This window comes from Capricornis sumatraensis, chromosome 3, assembly GCF_032405125.1.
Source record: "Capricornis sumatraensis isolate serow.1 chromosome 3, serow.2, whole genome shotgun sequence".
Taxonomy (NCBI): domain Eukaryota; kingdom Metazoa; phylum Chordata; class Mammalia; order Artiodactyla; family Bovidae; genus Capricornis; species Capricornis sumatraensis.
The window spans coordinates 175,078,064-175,104,104 of record NC_091071.1 but is presented as its reverse complement, the minus strand read 5'-3'; the positions used below and the strand labels follow the sequence as shown (position 1 = coordinate 175,104,104).

Genomic DNA, 26,041 nt, shown 5'->3' with positions numbered 1-26,041 from the left:
AATATTTTGAGGGAAAATCTTATTGTAATTTCCCTTCTTTTCTAATCAGATTCTTAGTACTCTTATACATTTTGGCATACTGTTCAATTTTTCCAAATTGTTTTGAAGTATATTACACTCAGAAATTATATACCTTAGTAGATACTTATTAATTGGACTAAATTTTTTTTTGAGTCACAAAGATAATAAAAAATGATTACTTTGGCTAGCATCCCTTAATTTTTGGTAGTTTGAGGAAGGAAAACTCAGTAAGGTTCTAAAAATAAGGACTCCCGTTCTTACTGGATCAGACATTTCTGAATGAAGTCATTTTCAGAAATGAAGCTGACAGCAGACTTCGAGCCCTGCTGAAAACTTCTTTTTGCCACACAGGATCTAATCTTTTCATGTTACGGGTGCTGCTGTCAGCGCTTTCCCGACAGTTGCTTCATTTTTCTGTCGTTTCAAGGACCCAGAGAGCTGTAATTTGGCACCCGCTTCTATACTGTCTCATATAGGTTGCAGTTTCACAATATATTTAATTTCTTTCACAAGTGGCAGAGAATGGAAGAATTGAGTAGTTGCTTTAATGAATGCCTAATGTTTGCCTTTCAACACTTTGCATATGTTAATGCATCTAATTGTCAGCTGGAGATATTAGAAATTTTGCAGCCATTTTGTGGGGGAGAGATACATGAAGAATTTGAGATGTTTTTGCCCAAAGATACTTTTGTTTTATGTAACATCTGGAAAGTACATTTAGGAGAGGGGAGAAAAACCCATTATCTTTTCCAGCAATCAAAGGCTTTTGTAGTGTTATCACATTCTGCCCAAGTCTGTTTCCCTGATTTCTCTGACTAATTTTGGGGCGAATTTTACATATATCTGCCAATCTCATGTTAAACATTTGAGAGGAAAAAAAGCAACAACAGGGCTCTCAGACATGTACCAGGAGACTTTGTCCTTTAACTTTATATAACGACTTAATTTTAGAAGTGAATAAGTAGAATTTGGGGGGAAAATAAGCATACTCACAGCTATTTAGGGGCTTCCTTGGTGGTTCAGACTGTAAAGAATCTGCCTGCAATGCAGGATACCTGGCTTTGATCCCTGGGTCGGAAGATCTTATGGAGAAGGGAATGGCAACCCACTCCATATGCCTGGAGAATTCCATAGACCGAGGAACCTGGCGGACTACAATCCATAGGGTTGCACTCAGACATGACTGAGTGACTAATACTTTGACTTTCACAGCTGTTTAAGGATAGGAGAACAAAATAAGGTTTGGTTTTTGCAAAAATAGCTGATTTATTAGCTTTATTCAAAGCAAAACAAATACATTCTTATTTTTATTTTACCACCTTTCTTGATAGAGGATTCTGGCCTTCACACATTTCTTCCTATTAGAACAGACACCTGGAAGATGGAACATAAACAAGTGAAACAACCAGTCAGCTCTTAGGGAACATGTACTGGCTTGAGTGAGGAGACCGAGGTGTAAAAAAAATGTTGATTATTTCAGGAGGGTTTTCTGTAAAGAACACCTTTGGATACTGCATAAGATATGAGACCTGGTAACCTAGCCTCTACTTTCTTAATTATTCTAAGAAATCATTTAATTGCTCTGTTATTTACTTCCACAAATCAAGTGCACAACAAAATCATTCTCATAGAGCTCAGTCAATTAAGTAAACAGGGTTGGGGATTTTATTTTACTCGCCTTAAAAGCTAATATGTTAGCCTTGTATTGTTTTACGGATGCTGGCAGAAAACATGGGTCGGAGACAATGAATTTAATTAAGCCATAGCCAGCAGCAGGAGATGAGAGTGTTGTGTGCTGGGTCGCTTACCCCTAAGACTTACGGATGGGTGACACACTGGGTTTGTGTCATAGCTGAGGAGCTCCGAGCTTGGGGAACCTACTATTTAGTAGCATGCAGAAGGCCGCCTTGCTGTTTGTCCCAGAGGGAGGCTTTACTGTACCCGTCAAGGTGGTTTGCTGCTAACAACCCTGTGACATGGTCTGGGTAGAGTGATCAGGGCCTTGCCCACTTAGCATACCTAGAAGATGCTTAGGACCACAAGAGACCCATGAAGACTGTCTCTCCCAACACAGGGTTGTCTGCTTTTTACTAACAGAAAGTTACTTTATAGAATTCTGGTTTTAATTTATTGTTCAAATTGGAATGCACACATTTATTATTGAAAACTGAGGCAAACCATGTGATCATATTAAGCTTCTTTTGGATTTTATTAGAGCAGATAAGTTTGAGCAGTAGTTGAATCATTTTGACCTTTTGAATGAGCACCAAAGTATTCTAAGATGATTCCTTGTTTACTTAGGACTCTGAAAACAGATTATCAAGTTCAAAAAGAACTGTATTTATGTGACTTGTTTTGTGTTTGCTTGAATTCTGAAGAGTTGGGAAAGACTATCAGGATACATGGGTGTTAACTATCTGGCACTGGGGCAAGTCCTTTCCATTTAGGCCAGAATATCTGCAAAGTGATGGGAGATTCAGTTCATTAAGGAATATTCCAATTTTGAAGGAAAATAATATTCTTTATTTGGGTTCTTCTGAGTAATATTGGATGAACTCTTAAATTTAGTTTGAAACTAAGTGTCCCTTTTCAAGGTTTTATGTATATTGCTTGTTTTGGGGGAGAAAGGCATCTAGGGCAGAGGTGCAGTAGGGTTTCTGGGAAGAGCTGCAAAAGGCTGTATGCACCATATTCTCCAAAAGCGACTGGATGTGAGAGGAGAGACAAGTGGCACCAAGTTTATTCATTCTGTCTAACCCTGTAACCAGAGCAGGCGTGTCATCAGATATGTAAGGAAGGCTTGTTATTCAGGGTTCTTATTCTCTTGATTCTTGATGTCTCTTTCCTGCAAGTATGAAAATGGGTTGCTTCAGGGAGAACTGTATTTCAGATGAAAAGAGTATTACTTTGGGTATATTTTGTGTTAGTGTGAATGTAGTATTTTTTTCTGATATCACTTCTGTCAATTCCATTCTAACACTAACTCCCAGAATTAGTGTAGACCCCACAGCTTAAGGGCTCAGCCCCACAAGACTGCCTCAACTTCAGGGCAGCAGCTGCAGATGGGGTGCCGAGGCTATCCACCCTGCTGCCTGGCTGATGGCAAATGTGGGGTATGGGATACAGGTCCTCTCCAGGCAGGCACTCTCCAGCACAATGTGGTGACTAACTTGGAAGCTCTCTTAAATCTTCTTGTTCAACAGTTTTCACAGATCTCAGTTTCCAGTGCTCTCTTCCCTGTCCCCTACTGCTGAGGTTGACAGGTAGGGCTGAAAATTCTAACCCTCTCATTGCTTGGCCTTTCTGATGAGCAGTCCCATCCCAAGGCTATCCAGGGGCCCCTTCCTAGTCACTGTTAGGAAGGAGCTCAGTATGAATGACAAAAGATACTGCTATCATTTAGGGGAACTTCAAGGGTTTAGGAGTTCTATGACAGGAATGCTGCACAAAGACTAGTTATTTTTACCACAGTGAATAGCAAAAATTAGACGTGGGTTTTATTCACACTGTTTACTGTTAATATTTCACATCGTTTTATAAGAGATATAGTAATCTGATTGAGAATACATTTTTTTTTTTTTTGCAAAACATGCTTATTAGCAAATGCTTAACCCCCAGATCTTTTCATATGCTCTTTGTGCCTTATGTCTAGAATGAATGATGGTGCACGGGAAGTCAAGGCCTCTGTGGCCGGGAGCTTTGTTCCCTTCCCCTGTGTGAGTTCTTTTCCTCGCGGATTGCATTGTTGGTGGAGTTTAGTTGGCATCTAGCTAATAATGATGCTAAAGAGAGAGTTCCAAAGTCTCTTTATTTTTATTTAAATATTTATTTATTTGGCTGTGCTGAGTCTTAGTTGCAGCATGTGGGATCTAGTTCCCTGACCAGGGATCAAACCCAGGATCCTTGCACTGGGAGCCCAGAGCCTTAGCCACTGGACCACTAGGGAAGACCCCCATCGTCTCTTTAAATTTAGATAGAGCTTAGGAATCCCAGAAAACTAAAGGGACTTGAGTTTAGAGATCCTTGAAGGGTAATTTGAACCACCAAAGCATTTAATTAAGAACCTAAGAGAAGGGTTTTGGTGTGGTTGTCAGGAAGAGTGATAGATACTGGGAAGGAATGTAGATGATTACCTTATTTCACAATTTTTCTTCCTTAGGATTGGCAGTCGTTTTTTGTGCCTAAGGTTGCTCAACACCAACCAATTCCAAGTTATGGTACAAATGAACTTCATTATTAAAAAGAAATAGTATTTAGCTGTTGGTCCAAAATGACTTTTCTAGCCACTCTGGATAGCAGAATGGTAAATTGGTACTACATAACCTCTTTGCTGTTACAGTGATTTGACATGGTTTAAATAGAGAGTTAGCATAGGATTTACAAACATGTCTGGCCTAGTTTGTGCATGTTGTTGAAGCTGCCATTATGTATGTTGCAAAAACAGTTTCTCCCCTGGTCCCCTACTTCCTTCCCATCTGTGGGTCATCTGGTGACATTTTAATATGTGATATTATTAATATTAATAATACATGTCGAATGCTTTTCAGAATAGCCCTAATTAAATTGGAACTTGACTCTGAAATGACCACCTTTGTAATGATAACTCTAAATTTGATTACATTTGTAGTATAGACTTTACTCATTTAAGAGTAGGTGTAAACATTTAGTAAGCATTTATTGGAGGCCAGGCACTTTTACTTCTTTACATATATTATCTTCTTCAGTCAACTTTATGAGAGTGGTATTATTTTTATTTTTGAGATAAGTGAAAACAGCAGTTAAATAGCTTGACTAAGGTCACATAAGCTAGAGTGGTAGAGCCAGCCTGACTTCTGAACCAGTGCTCTTAGCTGGGGTCCCACAACCGATTTCTGATAGATTGCTGAACTGTCAGGTTAGGAAGCCTAAGAAATGGAAGATTTGTGAGTATAGAGATAGAAGGAGGAAGAGCAAACTCTTATCTTACAAATTCTCGCTTCCCTTCTCCCCGGTAAAGATTGAGTGGTTGTCTGCAGGGTGAAGAAATCGGAAATGAACTTAATCCCTCTTCCTCGCTCCTCCTCTAGCTTCCTCTGCCTGATGCTGGCAACTGTCATATACGTGCTGCTTCATTTGTAGTGATCATGTTTGTTTTTATTAATGTCACTTCTCAGGAGAAAGTGGTATAGTGTATAGAGTTTTAGAGGAGAACCTTGACAGACTGCTTGGGCTTAAATTCCAGTTCTGCCATTTACTGGCTCAGTCATCTTGATCTAGTTACTTAACTTCACGGAACCCTTCTTTTCTTATCTGTGAAACAGGGATGTATAGTACATACCTCAGAGTTGTTGAGAGGATGGCATGTACAGATATGTGTAATATGTTTAGAACAGTATGTGGCACAGAGTAAGTGCTGTATAAGTGTTGGCACTGTTATTTGAGAACACTGAGGTTGAACCAGTATTAAAGCATCTCTGCAGTATCTTGGTTCATGATCTCTCAGTATCCAACATGAGTTTTGTGTTAGTAAATACCTGGTTGATACAGATAACTTACAGTGATAATTTGGATTCTACTTTGAAGAAACTCACTTCTTGGAGATTTAAATGCTTGTAGTGTTTATCTTAGTTTGCATTCTTTTGTTACTGGTATTTTTTGTCTGGTTATCATATGTGGTTGTGGTTCTCAGACTTCTCTGTACATGAGAATTACATAGGGAGGATTGAGATCTGGTTTATTAGATTTGGGGTGAGGGTCCAGGAGTCTGATTGATAACATTCATTTTGGGTAATCCTGACTGTGATTGCTTGAGGTAATAGTTTTGGAATTGCTGATTTAGAGGCTGAATTCAAGTATAATGGGAAAAAGAGATTTTTATAAAAGGTATTAACAGTGTGAACATTGATAACAGAAACCTCATTTAAGCTGGAGTCAGGCTTCCCAGGTGGCTCTGAATTGAAATGAAAGTCACCGCTTTGTGACCCTGTGGACAATACAGTCCATGGAATTCTCTAGGCCAGTATACTGGAGTGGGTGGCCTTTCCCTTCTCCAGGGGATCTTCCCACCCAGGGATCAAACTCAGGTCTCCCGCATTGTAGGGGGATTCTTTACCAACCGAGCTATCAGGGGAATCCCAGGTGGCACTAGTGATAAAGAATCCACCTGCCAGTGCAGGAGATGAAAGAGACACAAGTTCGAGCCCTCGGTCAGGAAGATTCCCTGGAGTAGGAAATGGCAAGCTACTCCAGTATTCTTGCCTGGACAATTCTATGGGCTGAGGAGCCTGGTGGGATACAGTCAGTGGGGTCTCAGGCTACAGTCCATGGGGTTGCAAAGAGTTGAACACGACAGCATGTACTGCAAGGAGACCCAGCCAGTCCATCCTAAAGGAAGTCAGTCCTGAATATTCACTGGAAGGACTAATGCGGAAGCTGAAACTCCAGTACCCTGGCCACCTGATGGGAAGAACTAACTCATCTGAAAAAACCCTGATGCTGGGAAAGATTGTAGGCGGGAGGAGAAGGGGACTACAGAGGATGAGATGGTTGGATGGCATCACCGACTCAATCGACATGAGTTTGAGTAAACTCTGGGAGTTGGTGATGGACAGGGAGGCCTGGCGTGCCACAGTCCACGAGGTGGCAAAGTCGGACACGACTGAGCGACTGAACTGAACTGAGCACAACAACAGGTGACCAGAAGGGGGCGCTCTCACACCCTACCACTAGATTTTAATTGTCCACCTGGAAATTTTTTATCTCCAGCAGGAAGAAGGTAAAATAACTGGCTGTTTTATTGTTTTAGATGAACAGTTTTCAGATTTTCATCAGTTTGCATGTGGGCAGTGATGATTTGTAATCCCAGGGAATCTTCCCGACCCAGGGGTGGAACCCAGGTCTGCTGCATTGCAGGCAGATTCTTCACCATCTGAGCCAGCAGGGAAACCTGACTGGGTCTGTTCCCATACCAAAATTATATTGTTTTGTTTTAAAGCTCCATTTAAAAAAATTATATCTATTTATTTGACTGTGCCAGGCCTTGCCTGTGGCACGTGGGATTGTTTGATCTTTCGTTGTGGCATGCAGGATCTAGTTCCTCGAATAAGGATCAAACCCAGGCCCCCTGCATTTGAAGTATGGAATGTTAGCCACTGGAGCACCAGGGAAGTCCCCTAAAATATATTGTTAACACCTGTTAAGTACCTTGGTTTTAAGGACTGCTCTGTAAATAGAGAAAAGTGCAGGAAATACAGAAAGAAATAATATGGGAGTCTTCAGGAGAAGAAATATTTGGGTGGATTTCTTGTTTTTTTGTGTGTGTGTCACTCACTATTAATAAATAACAGAAAATATAATCAGTTTATTTTAGCCTGTTTTTGATGTTCATGTTTTGGGTAAAGTGTGAGAAGTTTTGCTTAGGTAACAGCCTTCTAAAGAGAGAAGAAAGTGTGGTGCTCGTTTTGCGCCTTTGGATGAAAACAGGTGTGATGGGATTGATTTAACTGGCATACTTGGTAGAGGAATTCATATATCTTGAGTATGTGCTAGGAGCCAGGTTCTTTAATATTATTTAATCTTTATAACTTTGCAAGGTGTTGGTTTAAATTATAATTAGTTCTGTTTTTAAATGAGAAAATTGAGGCAAAAAGAGATTTAAGAAACTTGCCTAGGTCACTAGTAAGCGCTAAGCAGAGATTAAAACTGAAGGTTTTCCTGGTTTCAGAGTTAGGAAAATTATTGTCACGTTATGTGTTAAGTTTATGTAGCTTGGAAGTTCTTTCCAGCTTACTAAGCAGGACACCAAAGAAGGGCCTGATTGGTTTAGGGGCTGTTTTTCCTGCTCAAAAAAGATCCAGACTTCTGCAGGTTTTCAAAGCAGCAATGTTTAGTGATCTGGCCAAACTGTGATCCCATTTCTCTAACATGAGTTTCAGTCTCCATTATCTTTCAGTGGAAAAGCTTAAAGATCTTCCTTAGATAGTGATTTTGTTCTTAACAATGCAGAGATATTTTTAAAAGTTATATTTGGAGGATAAGCCTAATTAGCCAATTTGAAATATTGTTACCTTGTTTCTAAACTTACATTGTAGACTTAATCTAATACAACTTGTGCTGTATGTTTTGCTCAACAGTTATGTTTCCTGGCGGGCATTTTTAGCATTTTCTTATACTTAATGGTATCAAATACAGAGGTACCACAGTTTAGGTTTTCACCATACAAAGAGGGTTTCCTAGATAGTGCTAGTGGTAAAGAAGCTGCTTGCCAGTGCAGGAGACATAAGAGACACCGGTTCAATCCCTGGGTTGGGAAGATCCCGTGGAGTCGGAAGTGGCAACCCTCTCCAGTATCCTTGCCTGGAGAATCCCATGGACAGAGGAGCCTGGTGGGCTACAGTCCATAGGGTTGTAAAGAGTCAGACATGACTGAAATAACTTGGCATGCATGCAGTATACGAAGAACCAGTATCCTAAACCTGTTATTAGTGAAATGTCTGTCCTGAAGACAGTTCATTTTGATAAATTTCCTAATATACCTATAATAAAAAAAGAGGAATTCAACTTGAATTAGATTTAAATGTTTCTCTTTTAATACATTTATTAATGATAGCTTCTCTTTTCTTTGGAATGTTGTAGGCCAGGTTTAACCTTCTCCATCATAGCTTGTGATAGTTTGTGATTTAGCCATGTGGCAGTGGTATTTGTGTCTTTAGTCATGGAAACTTTTTGTTTTAAACTTCTTTATTTCCTAGAGAATTTTAGTGAAAGTTTTAAGAAATGTTAGCTCTTCATTTATGAGAAGTTTCAAGTTTAGAAGTGGTCTGATGATTTTGTATTTGCTAGGTTGTATGAGTTATAAGTCTTAAAAGTGAATACCATAGGTGGACTGAAGATAAGGATTATCATAATTAAGGATGGCAGTTTTAACCACAGTTAAAATTTAACAATAGAATTTATATTAACAATAGTATTTATCTTAGGTGTTTTTAAGACAAAGTTCAAAAGTGGTCAAGTTTACTATAAAGTTACTTGATAAGTCCAAATATTACTATAATTTTGTTAGTTGTAAGACTATATCTTCTACACTTAACATCTCTAATTTAGGATGTATTTTAAAAATCGTTGTCTTAGAGTCTGTAAAATACAGAGATTAGGATTTCAGTTCTGCTGCTGTAACTGAGAAGTCTAAAATACTAGGGACTTAATGAAGGCAAAGTTTCTTTCTCCTGTAAAAGTCCTGGAAGGCAATACAGGGCTGGCCTCTCCTACTGTGTTCCTCATCCTTAGCTGTAATCTCTGCCTTCTGGTTCACTGTGACTGCTCTCACGTCTGTTATGATGCATTCTAGCCTACAGGCCAGGTGGGACAGAGAAACTGTTTCCCTTGTTTTTAAAGCTTGTCTTGAAAATTACATGCTTTGCTTCCATCCCCATTTGCTTGAACTTGGTCACATCTAAGAAGGCAATGGGACCCCACTCCAATACTCCTGCCTGGAAAATCCCATGGATGGAGGAGCCTGGTGGGCTGCAGTCCATGGGGTTGCTGAGGGTCGGACACAACTGAGCGACTTCACTTTCACTTTTCACTCTCATGCATTGGAGAAGGAAATGGCAACCTACTCCAGTGTTCTTGCCAGGAGAATCCCAGGGACAGGGGAGCCTGGTGGGCTGTTGTCTATGGGGTTGCACAGAGTCGGACACGACTGAAGTGACTTAGCAGCAACTGCACAAGAATTTAGGAAATGTCTTTACTAGGAGCCATATGCGCCAGTAAAATTCTTTTACTAAAGAAGAGAGGAGCAGTTGCTAGCAGTCTCTGCCACCCTGCTCAAACCTTACTTTCTGGCCAGTGTTTATGATTAAACTCTATGTAAAATGAAATTACCCATAATGGTCATGAGACATGGAAGATGCAAGAACCGAACTTGAAATTTATTTTTAGGCATAATTTATTTTTAGGAAGATAATTCTGTAGGATGATCAGAAGTCTCTGCTTACCTTTTTTTTCTTCACTCTGAATTGGAAATACATTTTACAGAAGACCTTGTTTTTTAGCAGTCCCTGGTAGCTCAGCTGGTAAAGAATCTGCTTGCCATACAGGTAGACCCCAGTTTGATCCCTGGGTTGGGAAGATCCCCCGGAGGAGAACATGGCAACTCACTCCAGTGTTCTTGCCTGGAGAATCCCCATAGACAGAGGAGCCTAGTGGGCTACAGTCCATGGGGTTGCAAAAGAGTCAGACACGGCTGAGCGACTAAGCACAGCACATCCTGTTTTTCAGAGGTGGATTGAGGAACTATGAGAAGATAGCCATTTCTGTTTTCTCTTCTTGGTTTTATTAATCAGTAGAAGACATTCTTCTAGAATAATTCTCTAGAATTAATTTAGTGCTTGGTGTAGTGTTGTCATTTTGACAAATGATTCAGTTTAGGGGTCAAGATCCTTACCCTAGTATGAGCATGCTGGTGCATTGTTCTCTGGTGCATTACAGGGAAAAGAGCAAGATAAAAGGAGGTTGAATAAAGAGAGATGCAGGCAAGATGCTTTTGATGAAGGATGGAAGAAGGTATATTTCCTGTGTGTTACCATTCCTCATAGATATACAGAGACACTAACAGGCCTAAGTGATGCTGAAGAGTTGCAGAGGTTACTGTAGGAGCATATAGGCCTGGCATCTAATTCTGTTGACATTTTTATGTTAATAAGGTGGCATCTCTAGCTAACAAGAAATTGTAATCCCTTCAGAATTATAAGAAAAAGAATTTAATCTTAAAAAATAGATACATAGGTAGTGGTGTTTTTTATTTCAGAAAAACTTAAGATTTTCGCTGATACAAGATGTCATATATCCCAGTTTCATAGATGGCAACATGTTGGGGTAAAATGGCTGGTAACAAGTGTAAGGAACCTTTGGTAAAGATATGTTCTGATTTTAGAAATGCTTAAGTATAAAAACAAGCATCTCAGAATTGATAAAATTAATAAATCTTTGGTGTATTTGTAATCAGTAGTGTCTTAGAATGGAGGACTATAGTAAAAGAAGCTAAGGTAATTGTATCTGTTTATAAGTTAGAATGCTTTAGAGTGATCATTTTCATTTGAAAAGTCTGGATTTTGATCTCTTCATACCATAAATACTGAATTAGTAGCTTGACAGCTTGGTGCTGAAACAGCCACTGAGACCAGGGGTCACCCTGATCTTTGTCCGGTTCTTCATGCCTATCTGTTATGCGGGGCAGGTGATGATGCTCTGCTGCTTATTAGTTATGCCTGAGTAGCCATCTTAGGTGGGGTAAAGGGACCATTCTCTGAAGCAGTGGCCTTTTTTTGCAGTCTAGTACACATATATGTGTATACACGCATGTGGGGGCATGTACAACTGAAGGAAAAGTTGCACAAAATAACGCTTGACATTAAGTGGGGTTCATTCTGAAATAGCTTCTTCTCTTTCATTATAAAAAGATCTGTGCTGCTGTTTATGTTCTTTTTGATTTTTTAAGAAAAACACTTAAGTCAAAAACAACCAAGGATCAGAAACTTAGGAAAATTGACTCCTATTTGCAAATCACTGTTTCTCTTTTTTGGTTCTCCTAGCGCTGGTAGTTGAGGTGCTGATTCTGTTATTGCTCTGAATGTGTGAGTCTGTTGCTAATTGAAGAAAAACAATATATGTGTAAGTACAAATAATTGAGAGAATTATTTTTAATCTTTTTGTAGGTCATCATCAAATTTGAAATATTTAAAGTGGATACAAAACTGTTTCAGCAATGCAGACAATTAAGTGCGTTGTTGTGGGTGATGGTGCTGTTGGTAAAACGTGTCTCCTGATATCCTACACAACCAACAAATTTCCATCTGAGTATGTACCAACTGTAAGTATAAAGCTTTCATCTGTTAGTGAAATTATTATAATTTGATATCCTTTTGAAAACTTTCTCATGTGTGTACTGAAATTTTTCTGTTGTCTGCCTTTGTTTCCTGTTTTTAAAGATCTTGACTTCTCATGGGTAAATTATGTACACTTTAAAATTAAACAGCTGAAAAATCAGTGGAAAGTCAGAAGGGGTGACAGAAGGGTTTGCAAGAAGTGCTGGGAGGCAAAACTCCAGTAGACAAGCTTCTAAAGAGTGGTGGTCTCAGTTTGGAGTATGCACTACATCTTGGAATGAGGTGACTTTTTTTTTTTGTTATCTTGGCCAATGATTAATCAGTGCTTGGAGTTCTTCGGGATGATTTTGGGGGGCCTTGTAACTTGAGGGAAAGTAGTGTGTGTCTACACATTCTCCTTAGGGAAAGTAGTGTGTGTCTACACATTCTCCTTAGGGAGTAGAAGAAAAGCTTATGGAGCTGTTGTCCTCACAGAAATGGTGCTCCAGACTGGCGTTTAGAGGCAGAGAAGACCTATTTTTCTTATGAGAACATCAACAGAAGCCTATGGAGGTTCGCTCGCAACATAATGCTTTTTATCAGCTCCTTAGAAGAGTAGAAGGAAAATGGGGATAACAAAGATCTTGAAGTCAGAGAGGGAGAGTTATTTAGAGTAACACTCACTGTGAATGTGTTGGGGATCCAGTGTTTGTCCCAGGTTGGTTGACCAATTCAGTGGTATAATTATGTTAAAGATAGATGTCTATTCTGTGGTGAGAGAGGAGCTAGTGTTGGCTTGGCCTGGCCGCAACCACCTCTGTTAAGTGAGCTATTTTAGAGGTTATAGAGCACCTATGTATGATTAATATTTGGCCACCTCATGCGAAGAGTTGACTTATTGGAAAAGCCTCTGATGCTTGGAGGGATTGGGGGCAGGAGGAAAAGGGGACGACAGAGGATGAGATGGCTGGATGGCATCACTGACTTGATGGCCGTGAGTCTGAGTGAACTCCGGGAGTTGGTGATGGACAGGGAGGCCTGGCGTGCTGCGATTCTTGGGGTCGCAAAGAGTTGGACACGACTGAGCGACTGAACTGAACTGAGTATTGTTTGGAAGTGAAAAGGAAGAAAATGTACGATTACTTCAGATTAATCTTCAGAGATGAGAGTATTTTTAAGAGGGTGGTGACAGGTTAAAGGTTTGGTAATTATGTTTGATTGTAATTGGCAGTCTGTAATGTCCCAGGGCGGATAGTGATTGAGGTAGGCCTAGGCTATAGGAGGAAAAACTAGGGTTTCTTGAAGGGGGAGAAATCATATTTATAAACATGAGTATTTTTGAATTGGCCCTTTTGGAGATATTTGGAAGTGAAAGAAGTGCTGAGGTTGAAAGGGACTTTTAGGGGACCTTTAGAGATAGGTCAGTTTTGTGGATCTTGAGTGAAGGCTATCAGAATGTTCGTGTTTCAGTTTCCATTTAAAGTTATTTTCATACAAATGGGATTTCTGAGTCTTAAGTGTTTAAGGAGAGCTTGTGGGTATTTTATGTATGTGTTTGTGTGTGGATCTCTGGAAAAGGGTTAGGTATGGCTTCAGAAAATAACCTAAATGAGAGCTTAACCATATTGTTTTTACTTCCTTGTTCTTGCGGTCAAGAACTGAGTTTCCTTTTAACTGCCGCCTCTCCCAAGCCCTTTTTTCCAGTCTACTTTTTTTTTTTTAAACATTTAAACAAGCTCCCAACAATCCAGTCCACTAAAACATGAATCAGAGAATTGGTGTTAAGCAGAGCCGATATTAAAATGTACCATCCTTCTCTTGGCTGGAAAGCCTTGCTTTTCAATTGTAAATTACTAATAATTCAGAGGAGTCCATGAATTAGTGTTGGGTCTTTTATCATTTCATTCATTTTTTCATTTTTCATTTGTTGGAACTTTCATTTCCTTTAGTTACCTCCCATTTTTACAAATTACTTAGTACACCTATATATATATATATATATATTAGTATATACTGAGTTTGTTTGTTATGGGTTTTGCAGTCTATTTATAAGTAGTATACCCTATTCAGTATCCTTAAGTGTACACACACACCTATATACTGTCCTTAAGTATACTCAATTCAAAGAAGGTATCTTAGGTCATGTGGTTTGTACCCAGTAACATGAGTTTTATTCATGAAGTCCCAACAAAAGATCTGCCAGCCTTTTTGGACACTTTCCTTGAGTAAGTTGAGGGAACCTATATTTTTCTCTAATGGGGCATATTTGCAACAAGGCTGCTCTTGTCTTGAACCCTGAAAGGAAAAAGATTATCATGGACCTAGGAGATTTAAATTCTACATTAAAAGGAAATGGCCTGTGAAGAATAATTTCTTAGAAATTAGATAGAAAATTTAGGTAAACTTTAAATTAGTGTCTGAAAAGTTTCAAACCGTATCATTTCGTATAGTCAGGGGACTCCACTCCTGCGATACCGCTAACCCTTTTGTGGCTTTTTATCTGGGCTGTTGGGGTAGAGCAGACATGCCAGAGTGCATCTTCTGTCACTTTTTTTGGAAGAACTGTTAGGTCATGCAAGGGCTTAGTTGGCATGATTGGTCATAGAAGAAATATGGACTGAGAGAGCATTGAGTCTTGGGAAGGAAACTTTGTTTTAGCTTAAGAGTTGTCCTGTCCTGTTTTGACCATCCTCTTGCACACTAACAATGTCATATTTTTCTGTTTTAGGTTTTTGACAACTATGCTGTCACAGTTATGATTGGTGGAGAGCCGTATACTCTTGGACTTTTTGATACTGCAGGTGAAAACTTGCTGTCTTCTGTAATGTGTTCGTCTGTAACACTTGCTGGTTGTCTTTTTTGGGACATTTTGGGAAACTAGAGTATTAGCAAACCATTTGCTTTTGTTAATAGCAGGATTGAATATTATGATGGTCGATGCTTGACCAAGAAGCAGCCCCTGACCTGGAATGGCAGATAGGTGTCTGGAGTACCCTCACTGGATGGTGTGGAAGGGGACCAAGTAGGATGAGAGCAGAGTACATTGGACAGGCTCTGCTGTCACTCTTGGGTTTGAAGACTTACTTAGTCTTTAGTATATGTGTCTGTATATTACATATATAGGTAGCTTCTGTATCATATTACAGCTTGCTGTTTTATATTACATTTGAAAAATTTTTAGGGCAAACCAGTGTTTAGCTCACAATATTGATATTTGCAGTCAGCTTTTCAAATTTAAATAAATTTCTTCTTTATTTACAGTTTCTCAGTGTTTTTTCCTTATTTTAACAGTAACTACACATCTTAATCTCTGACTTCTATTATTTCTGTTATCAGTTCAGTTAGGCGAAAGAAATATTCAGAAATTTGTTTTGGTATGTAGGAATTCTAACCTCTTTGCTGTTTACGAGTTATCCTCTCACTGCCTGCCAGATGACATATTGCTCTTAGGGAGTATATCATACTGCCCACTTTGAGGAACTGTCTAGATTTAATTGGGAGGGTGAAGTGGAGAGACAGTAGTAAACAGTTAAGTTTAGAGACTTTCTAATGGTGTGTTAGACCTTGAAAATTTTTCTGAATTAAAAATTCTAAGAGTAATGGTATATTAGAGAAAACTTGGAAGATGGACAGAGTAAGTTAATGACCTACATCTCACAGTTGGTGAAGGATTTTTTTGTTTTTGTGTGCCTTCGGAGACAATCTGTGTTCAGAGAAGAGGCAATATATGGCTATCTGAGGTTGAAAATTAATTTTAATCTTTATTTTCAAATTTCAAAACTTATTTTTTTATAAACATTTATGTCTTAAATCATTTTTAAAAAATCTTTTTTGAAGTATAGTACAATAGAATTCACTCATTTTAAGTGTTCAGTTTGATTATTTTTGCTGACTATAGTTGTGGTGGTGTTTTCGCTCAGTCTTGCCTGACTCTTTTGCAACCCTGTGGACTGTAGCCTGCCAGGTTCCTCTGCCCATGAGATTTTTCCAGGCAAGAATACTGAAGTGGGTTGCCGTTTCCTTCTCTAGAGGATTTCCTGACCCAAGGATTGAACCCTCCCACGACTCCTGTGTTGGCAGGCGGAGTCTTCACTGCTGAGCCACCTGGGAATCCCATATAGCTGTGTAACTGCCACAGTCCTCAAGATATGCCATTCTAAGGGCTTCCTGTGCCCTGTACAGTCAGGCCCATCCCTTGACCTGGCCCCAGGTGGCTGCAGATCTGCTTTCTGTTAGTATGGTTTTGCTTTTCTGGAATTTCATATCATTGGAACCGTATGATCTGTAGCCTTTTGTGTTTTACTTCTTTCATGTAGCATAATTTTTTTGAGATTCATCTGTTATGTTTATCAGTAGTTTGTTTCTTTTGTATTCAGTTTATGAATATAGCACAGTTTGTTTTATCCATTCATCCACCAATAACAAGGTGATGGTTTGGGTTCCGTTTTTAAGCTATGATGGATAATGGTGCTGTGAACACTTTTATATATATGTCTTTGTATGGTCACAGTTTGGAAGTGAGTAAGCCTTTACATTTATTAATAGTTGCACAACTTATTACTTCTTTTTATTAAAACATCTCTTTTTTAACAGATCATTCTCACAGTTGCCCAGGGTCCTTTGATTAATACTGGTTTATTTAACTTGGGTTGGTCAGACTTTAATCCTAGTTAGCCTCATTTACACCTGTTAAATTTCTTGTAGCACTTTAGATTGCATTTATAAACTTAAAATACTCAGATTTTATTTTAAGTGATTCGGTTTGCTTGACATGACAAGTGAAACATACCCAAGTGTTTACGTATATAACTTGAATAAACCTGATAACTTATGATTTTCTGTATTTGTCTTAATTTATCTTTTAAACAGTATTATTTACAACTTTCATAAAATTCTTAACATTTTCAATGAAAACTCAAGATCACTTACTCTGTGACACATTTTAAATTGGAATCAGAAAACTAATCTATCATGTTCTTTAACATGGTGATTATTTTAAATATTGCAGACACTGAGTGTTAAGTAAGAATAGGTTATTCCCAAATGTAATTGAAAATTAATAATAATGTTTGATTTGTTTCATTTCTATATTAGATTCTCAATCTTTATAGGGGTTGAAAGACATTTACTAAGGAAATTATTTTACTGTACTGGGCAAGTTGCAGAGTTTTCACCTCAACTGGTTAAGGTCACTGTAAGCCTAAGATCTTTTTTGACAGGTGCTGGAGACCTGGGATATTAGGCATCCAGATTGAGTCTCCTGTCTTTGATAGACTTAAGAGGAGACTCTGTATCCTTCTCCAGAGGCCTTAATCTCAGAATCCTGGTTGGAGTCATTCATTAACTCAGTGTTCTTTCTGCTAAAGCTTTCATCCATGCTCAGATAGCCTCTGATTTCCTTTATTTGTTTGGTTACTTTTAACCTGTCGACTGTGTTATTTTGTTTTGAATTCTTTAATTCATTTATTTATTTTTTTAAAAAACTTTTAAGAATTGAAGTATAATTAATTTTTAATGTCATGTTAGTGTCAGGTGTACTACAGAGTGATTCAGTTATTTATATATATATATATGTATTTCCTTTTTCAGATTTTTTTCCATTTTAAGTTATTACAAGGTATTGAATATAGTCATTTTGACTTCTTTTTTATACTATTCCTATCTTTGGCTACAACTCTTACAGCTGTTTTAAAATCATACTGTTTAAGACCAGAGATAGGGCTCTTCCTCTGTCTCATAGCTTTATTTCTGCTTCGGTGGTCGCAACACCAAATTCTTGTTTAATGAGTTTCCAGTTATTTTGTTCTTTCTTTTTTCTTTTTTTAATGCTTTTTACCCTTGTGTTTATAGTTCTATATTTAGCTCTTTTCACTTACGTATTTTATCATAGTCTGTTTTCCATATTGAATAATTCCAATTCCACCACCAATTCCTTTCTATGTCAGAATTTAAAATGTTACTGTTTATTATAGAGATACAGGTTTTTCCTTATTATAGGAAAAACAGAATATAGATAAGCAAAAGGAGAATATGAAAAACCATCTATATCCAGAGACAATCACATCTTAGTGCATGTTCAAAACAGAGCTCTTCCTGTACATTCATTGTATTTATACATAGGGAAAAGAAAAGGATACTCTTCCCCGCCCCCCCGTCCTTTTCTCTGTACCTGCCTTTATCTCTTTGTAGAAAAGTACGATGATATCTTTCAGGGTTGTACTTGTGTGTCATAGTCTTCATGGTTACACAGTAGTCTGATCACAGCACAGTTTAACTTCTTTTGTTAACACAGGAGTCTGTTTGTAGTTTTATGTTTCCTAGAGAAACACTTTAGTATTTGGATGCACATTGTCTTTTATCACTTTTTATCCTGATTTAGCTTCAGGATTTATGTGTGTTTTATCCTGATTTAGCTTATAGATAAGTTACTACTACAAAGAACTCCTGACCAGATTCACCAGTTTTTAGCCTTTTGTGACATTCTCCAGCCCTGTGTGTGCATTGCTTCTATTTCTAAGCCATTAGTAGACTTAAGTTGCGTACCTCATGCCCTTTTGTGTCTTAAAGTTTCAGTATGCAGTTCTGAAGAGCAAGGAATTCTTACAGTGCACTTACCAAATTTAGGAAATTTAGCAGTGTGTGTGTGTGTGTGTGTGTGTGTGTGTGTGTAATATTTTAAGCTTTGACCTGTTGTCAACTTTCTGATTTTGTCAGTTGTCTTAATATTGTTCCTTCCTTATAGCAATTTTTCTTCTACAAGATCTGACCCAGGGTCACACATTGCATGTAGTTGTCACTCTCTTTGGTTAATATCTTTTAGTATAGAGTCTCAGCCTTTTACACCATTGCCTTTTTTTTTTTTAAAGCAAACTAGCCATTTATTTTATGGAATGTTTCTCAGTTTGAGTTTGTCCATTTCCTCATGAGTAGATTCAAGATAGGTATATTTGGTTAGTATACCAGGTTGGTAAGTCTGTCCATCTCAGGGTATCACCTTTTGGTAAAAGTAATTTTGATCACTTTTTGTGGAGTTGTCCAGTTTTCCTACTATATATTTAGAATATTTCCTTTTATAATTAATAGTCACTTTGTGAGGAGATACTTTAAAATGGTATAAACATACTCTTTAGCACTCTCTCTAAATTTAATAATCACTGACACTTTCTGCCTGAATCAATTTCTCCTACAGTGTTGCAAAATGGGAATCTTAAGTCCTAGACGTGCTTATTGTTTTAGAGCTCTGGACATAGATAAGAGAACAGAACAGCTATGACAGGGTAGCAACTTGTTTTGCACGACAGTGACTTGTCCTGAACCACAGTGACTTGTCTTGAATATCATTCTTCCAGCTAGGGAGGTGTGTTTAATCTGGATAGCGAGTTTTTGTTGATAACTCCAAATTCAGTCCAATTCAAGCTGTCGTCTTCGCCTTCACCAACTCCATGTTTTCATCTCCATGTCTTCTATAGGTAGATACTGAGTCCGTGAAAGATGAGTAAAATGTTCTCATTTTCACTTCTGCAACACACATAAAGCAATTTCAGAATTTTATACCATACCACTGTGAAAAGCAAATATGTAATAAGAGTTCAAGATTGGTTTGCAATACCTTTTTCCTTTGGTCTAATAACATACAAAGTTTCTTGGATTTTGTTCCCCCGCCCCCACCTCCATGTGGCTATGTTATTTGGAAGACAGTTCAGTTCATTTATGTTCACATTAAATTTGTTTCCCTCCATTCTCATTTATTTTATTTATGTATTCTCTTGTTAGGTTCAGTTTTCGGAAGATAGCTTCATTTTTGAATTCTAACAATTGTAATCAGTCACTTCAGGCACTACCATAGCAATAAACGAGAGAAAGGTTGGACTTTGATGCTAGATAGACCAGTTAGCTCGATAGTTGGTAAGTTACTTAACTATGTGGAGCTTAATTACCTTGATGTATAAAATGTTGAAAATATTTTCCTCAGAGGTGGTGTAAAGATTCAGCGATAGTTTAATGGAGTGAATACATACGTAAAGCCTGAGGAGCTGTGCATTTATGGTTCATTGTTTATCACTAAGTCCTGTATGACTCTCCGTGACCCTATGGACTGCAGCTCGCCAGGCTTTCCTGTAACTTCACTGTCTCCTGGAATTTGCTCAAATTTATGCCCAAATTTGGTAGTTCAGCCATCTCAGCCTCTGTTGCCCCTTTCTCCTCCTGCCTTCAGTCTTTCCCAGCATCAGGGTCTTTTCAATGAATCGGCTCTTCACATCAGGTGGCCAAAGTATTGGAGCTTCAGCTTCAACATTAGTACTTCCAATGAATATTCAGGGTTGATTTCCTTTAGGATTGACTGGTTTGATCTGCACCACAATTCAAAAGCATCAATTCTTCTGCACTCAGCCTTCTTTATGGTTTTTTTTTTTTCTCCCCTCCCTTCCCCCGCCTTCTGTATAGTTTAACTCTCACATCCCTACATGACTCACTTTACAATTAAACCCCAGCACAATGACTGGAATGTGTTTGGTGAAGAGCTAATATTATTCTCTTCCTTAGCAAAAGAATAATACTCAGAACAAGCCATAGTGATGTCCTTTGACCTGGTTTAGCTGTTGCTGTTCTTGATTCATGTTGTTGTACAGCAGAAGCTAACACAACATTATGAAGCAATTATATTGCAATTAAAAAAAACTTTCATTGAGGTGTTTCTAGTATCTGGCTGTCTTTTGTAGTTATTGATCAATTACTTTGTCAGGAATGGCAATGCTGTTCACAGAGATATTCATAGCCGCTTTGGTCTCTAGTGTTATTGTAGAATCTTTCTTTGAGTCTTCAGTAAGTTCTGCATTAACATGCAATGGTATAGATTTTTACAGATGTTATATATAAGCTGGTAGGAATCTCAGGTTCCAGTGTCCCCATTTATTTTTGGATTTTTTTTCTCTCATGATGTGAAAGTTACGAAATTATTTAGGAATAATCTCCGTAACAGGCTTCCCTGGGGGAGCACAGTGGTAAAGAATCTGCCTGTAATGCAGGAGATGTGGATTTGACCCCTGGGTTGGGAGGATCCCCTAGAGGAGGAAATGGCAGCCTGCTCCAGTATTGCTTAGACAGTTCCATTGTCAGAGGAGCCTAGTGGGCTCCAGTCCATAGGGTTGCAGAGAGTCGGACTTGATTGAGCCACTGCGCACACACGCACACAAGCTCCACGGCATAGATGGAGCAGGGATCACTAAATGCTGTTGAATTTTGAGAAAGTGTGTGTAGAAAAAAATGTTTAAAGTTTTAATTTGTAGTTGTATATTCTATGAAATTTGTAATGTCCTCCTGAAATTCTCTGAAAATTGTTTTTTAGCCATATTCTTTTTTTTCATACCATGAGAACATTTCAGATTTCATATGGACCAGAGTCCTCAGTTTAAGTTGACTTAAATTCCTCTTGAATTCAAATTTTGAATGAGATTGTGAGCAAGGAACAAAACCAGCAACCTATGAGATGTACCCTTGCTTTTTGTCAAGTGTTAAAAATTAAGTGGTGAGCTGGTGTGCTGCTAAATATAATTTAAGGCTTTTAGTCAAAACCTGTCTTACATAGTAGAGGGAAATTTTGATTATGTTGTGTACCTTAAAGGATGTTAAATGATACTGCTACCTCTATCTTGAGTGAATAACGACTGCTTGTGACAAACGCAGAAAATAGATTTTAGCTGGATAAATTATGCTTGGATATTGAAGAGACTTGCTCATCTAAGGGATCATACTCTGTTTCCTTAAATGTAGCACTTGTAGCAAATGTAAGGTAACCTACATTTTGTTTATTGAACAATTTTACTTTTGAATTTTTTTTCTCCTTAGCAAAGGAAAAGAAAGATTTATAGCTTTGAGGGCTTGTTTATTACAAGTAAATGGACAGACCAATACCTCTTTGGGTCTTGTGTTAAAAAACAATGACTGTTACTTGTTTTCTGCCTCCAGTCCATCTGAATTGAAGGTTGGTTGCATGTAAAACATTGGGCATTTATTTAGATGCTCCCAGTGTTGCTTAGGAGTCTCTTTTTGATGCAGGGGCTGGATGACTAAAAATGTAGCCTTTTTTAGTCTATGTCGGCCTTAATTTTCATGAAATATATTCTATTTGAATAGGGACTAGGGCTAAGAAAAGGTGTGTGAACATCTGTACTTTTTATGCAGTTTGGTTAACTGTATCATCCTCTTATTTTCTAAATTTAGTTTTTGTTTTATTGTTCTTTTGGAGCTTTGGTTGTGATACCTCAGAGCTCCAGCTAGTGTTAGAGCTCAGGCAGTTAAGATTGAGAGAATTAAAGAGTTTGGCTAATTTCACCCCCCCCCCCCATTCTTTCCTTTTTAATCCCTTCTGTGTCTACAATTGTACATTATAGTTACACACCTTAGTGGATACCTTTGAATTGTTTTGATTCTAATCCTAGCAGATTGCTGTAGTAAGTATTTAAGTTACTAGTAGCTTGCTATAGTATTTAAGTATTAAACACTTTAGTGCATATCTTTGACTTCCTTTGATTCTAACCATCAGTAATTGCTAGAGGTACTGAAAATGATTTTATTGTTTTGTAATTGATGTTTTGTAATCTCTATTTTTACTTCTTTAAACCTTATTCACTTGCTTGCTGTATTCTGACAAAACCTTTATTGTCTACTTATGTATTGTTTCAGCTCACTTCAGTCGCTCAGTCCTGTCCGACTTTGCGAACCCATGGACTGCAGCATGCCAGGCTTCCTTGACATCTTTAATTACCATGTTTTGATAGCTACCCTAAATTCTTATATTCTTTCTTATTGGTGGCAAAAAAAAAATCACTGGCATAGAAAATATTTAGGGTTTCCCAGGTGGTAGGACATGACCGAGCAACTGAACAGCAACAACAAAATATTTAACTTTCCTTTTTTCCCCTTAAAATATTTTTTACTGTGGTAAAATGCATATAACATAAAGTTTACCATTGATCATTTTTAGCATCCAGTTCAGTGTCATCAAGTACTTTCCTGTTCTTCTCTTTGTTTTGTGGTTGCATGATTTGTGTGCATCCTAGTCTCCCCTCCCCTGGGATTGAACCCTTGCCCTCCACAGTGAACGTGTGGAGACCCAACCTGGACCGCCAGGGATTCCCTTTTGTTTTTTGTTTGTGAACTGTTCTTGTTAATACATAGGATTGTTGTAGTTCAGTTTTGAAATTGGATTATGAAATCCTTTCTCTGTGACTCTTCCCTTTCCTTCACAGTTTCGGAAATGTGTATGGATATTTTAAGACACTTTTTATCTGGAAATAATTTCAAGCGTAAAGAACAGTTGCAGAAATAGTGCCAGGAACCCACATATATCCTTAACAAAATTTACCAGTTGTTAATGTTTTATCTGCTTTTTTCCTCTTTCAACATATTTGTACATACTTTTTTTCCCCCCTAAACTGTTTGAGAGTAAGTTGTCATTATCCTTGAATTAGGGTTTTCTTGGTAACTCAGATGGTAAAGAATCTGCCTGCAATGCAGGAGACCCAGGATCAGTCCCTGGGTGCGGAAGATACCCTGGAGAAAGGAATCACTACCTCTCCAGTATTCTTGCCTGGAGAACTCCATGGACAGAAGAGCTTGGTGGGCTACAGCCCATGGGGTCTCAAAGAGTTGGACACAACTGAGCGACCAACACACACAGCCTTGAATAAGTATGCATTTCCTAAGGAGAGAGACATTTTTGTATAATGGTAATCAACTTCAGGAAGTTTAGCATCGATACTGTACTCTAACATCTAGATTCCAGCTTGTCAATTGATCTAAGTCCAGTTTTGTTCTGCTTTTAGTCCAGGACCATGTATTGCATTTAATTGTTATGTCTCTTTAGTTTCTTGTAATTTGGATCAGTTCTTCTGCCCCCAACCTCTTTTTTGGTGTTTCATGACATTTTAATATACTACAGACCTAGGAATCCTCACCCTCCTCCCCTCATTTTGGTTTTGGTCTCTTTTCTCATGATTAGGTACAAACTATGCTGTTTTGGTTGGAATATTACCTTAGTGATGTCTTCCTTAGTATATGAATGTAGAGGCATATGATATTCACCTGCCACTCATTGGTGGCAATCTTGATCACTCAGTCAGGTGATGTCATTTCTTCATAGTGTGCTTATGTTTTTTCCCCCCTTGTGATTTATAAATAATCTTTAAGACCATGTAAATATTCTCCTTTTCACCAGAGTTTCCTCCGTATTAATTTAACATCACATTGATTTTTGTTGAGTTCTTTTTTTTCTGTGTGTTTTCAGTTTCAAGTACTGGTGTCTTACACGTACCCATTAACTAAACATGTGAGCCTGATTTGGTAGTCATGAGCAGTGGATTTTGTCAGCTGGATTTTACTGAGGTTTTTGTTTGCTTAGGTCAGCACTCCCCAGCCTTTTTGGCACCAGGGAAGATTTTTCCATGGATTGGGTGTAGGGAGGATGGTTTCAGGATAATTCAAGTACCTTACATTTACTGTGCACTTCATTTCTAATCTAATGCTGCCGCTGATCTGACAGGAGGTTCTGGTTCATGGCTTGGAGGTTGGGGACCCCTGCCTACACAGTTTCACTGTCATTGTTTCTTAGATCTGAGTAGATCTGATTTTTAATCATTTCTGGCAGCAGTTTGTTGAAAACTGTAAATTGATAACAAGGCAAATAATACATAACAAATTCATTGCTGTTCTAAAGCAGTGAAAACAGTTTCTCCATTTTTTTTCTTTACTGATGTATAGTTGACTCACAATTATTATATAAGTTTTAGGTGTACAACATAGTAACTTGATATTTTTATGCACATCATGCAAAGTTACTGAGCTGTCACTGACAATATTCCCTGTACTGAGCACTACATTCCTGTGACTTATTTTATCACAGATAGCTTGTACCTCTTAACTAGAATTAGCTGAGTTGAGAGTATTGCTTAAATATTCTGTTACAAAGCTATACATTTTATTAGATAAGTTACATTCTCATTAGTAAGTGTGCTGTTAACTACGTGCTTAATTTGTTGGCTGCTTGTGATGTTAATGCTGTTAGGCACCAAGACTCACTTGCTGATTTCTTTGCTTTTCTCCCCCTTAGGGCAGGAGGACTATGACAGGTTGCGACCGCTGAGCTATCCACAGACAGACGTGTTTCTGGTCTGCTTCTCAGTGGTCTCTCCATCCTCATTCGAAAATGTGAAAGAGAAGGTGAGTTAGATACTTTCTCCCTGAAAAAAAGGGTATCATAGAATTTCTGTTGACTTGTAAATAGCTTTGGAGGCTTGTGGATTAATGCAGGTGTATTTTTTCTTTTTTTAAAAATATCTTTTCTCTAGTGGGTGCCTGAGATAACTCACCACTGTCCAAAGACTCCTTTCTTGCTTGTTGGGACCCAAATTGATCTCAGAGATGACCCCTCTACTATTGAGAAACTTGCTAAGAATAAGCAGAAGCCTATCACTCCAGAGACTGCTGAAAAGCTGGCCCGTGACCTGAAGGCTGTCAAGTATGTGGAGTGCTCTGCACTCACACAGGTGAGGACTGTGTGGAGCCCCATGTCTATTAACAGTGGAGTGGTTTGAGTAGCATTTAGGACACGGGTTATTTCTGACAGTAGTATGCAGTGCTCAAGAAAGCTGCCCAGGAAGACTGTTAGAAGTCTTGTTAGAGGTCTCCATTTTTATGAAGAAAATTATTCGTCTCTAAATAAAGTGCTTGTGTTGGTGAGCTCCCTGTTTTATGTATCATTTGTAGTGGTCAGGGATTGTGTTTTTTTTTTTTTTAATTAATGGTAAGGTCCATATTAGCACAAATTTATAAGAGTATGTGAATGATTCCCCTCTTCCCCCTGCCCCCAACTTAAAATTTCATCTAAGTAAATCTCATCTTTTATCAGTACTGACAGTTGATGCTATAGCCTCCTGGGGTAATTCATCTGAAATCGGGAATTGGTCGTAATCATTGAGACTTTCAGAGAAAGCTACCTTGGCCATTTCTCAAGTTTGCCTTTATATAATATCTCTATTCCTAGATTTTGGGAGGCATTCCTTCCTTACACTGTTCGCTTTTCTTTCTGAATGATTTAATTGGAACTCTGTTCGTAGTTTGATGGGAAACTTCAGATTCTGAGGACAGTGAGCAGTGCTGAGCGTATTTTGGTTGAGAGT

General features: G+C 38.2%; 1 protein-coding gene across 1 annotated transcript in view; it reads left to right on the top strand.

Annotated features, from left to right (window-relative positions):
• The window catches only part of CDC42 (cell division cycle 42), a 48,782-nt gene that overhangs the window by 17,254 nt on the left and 5,487 nt on the right, over nt 1-26,041 (top strand). Inside the window, exons 2-5 of the mRNA XM_068969551.1 lie at nt 11,715-11,869; nt 14,593-14,665; nt 24,973-25,082; nt 25,211-25,408. Coding sequence (XP_068825652.1) covers nt 11,765-11,869; nt 14,593-14,665; nt 24,973-25,082; nt 25,211-25,408 — 486 coding nt within the window. The 5' untranslated portion in view covers nt 11,715-11,764. The remainder of the gene's footprint in view (nt 1-11,714; nt 11,870-14,592; nt 14,666-24,972; nt 25,083-25,210; nt 25,409-26,041) is intronic.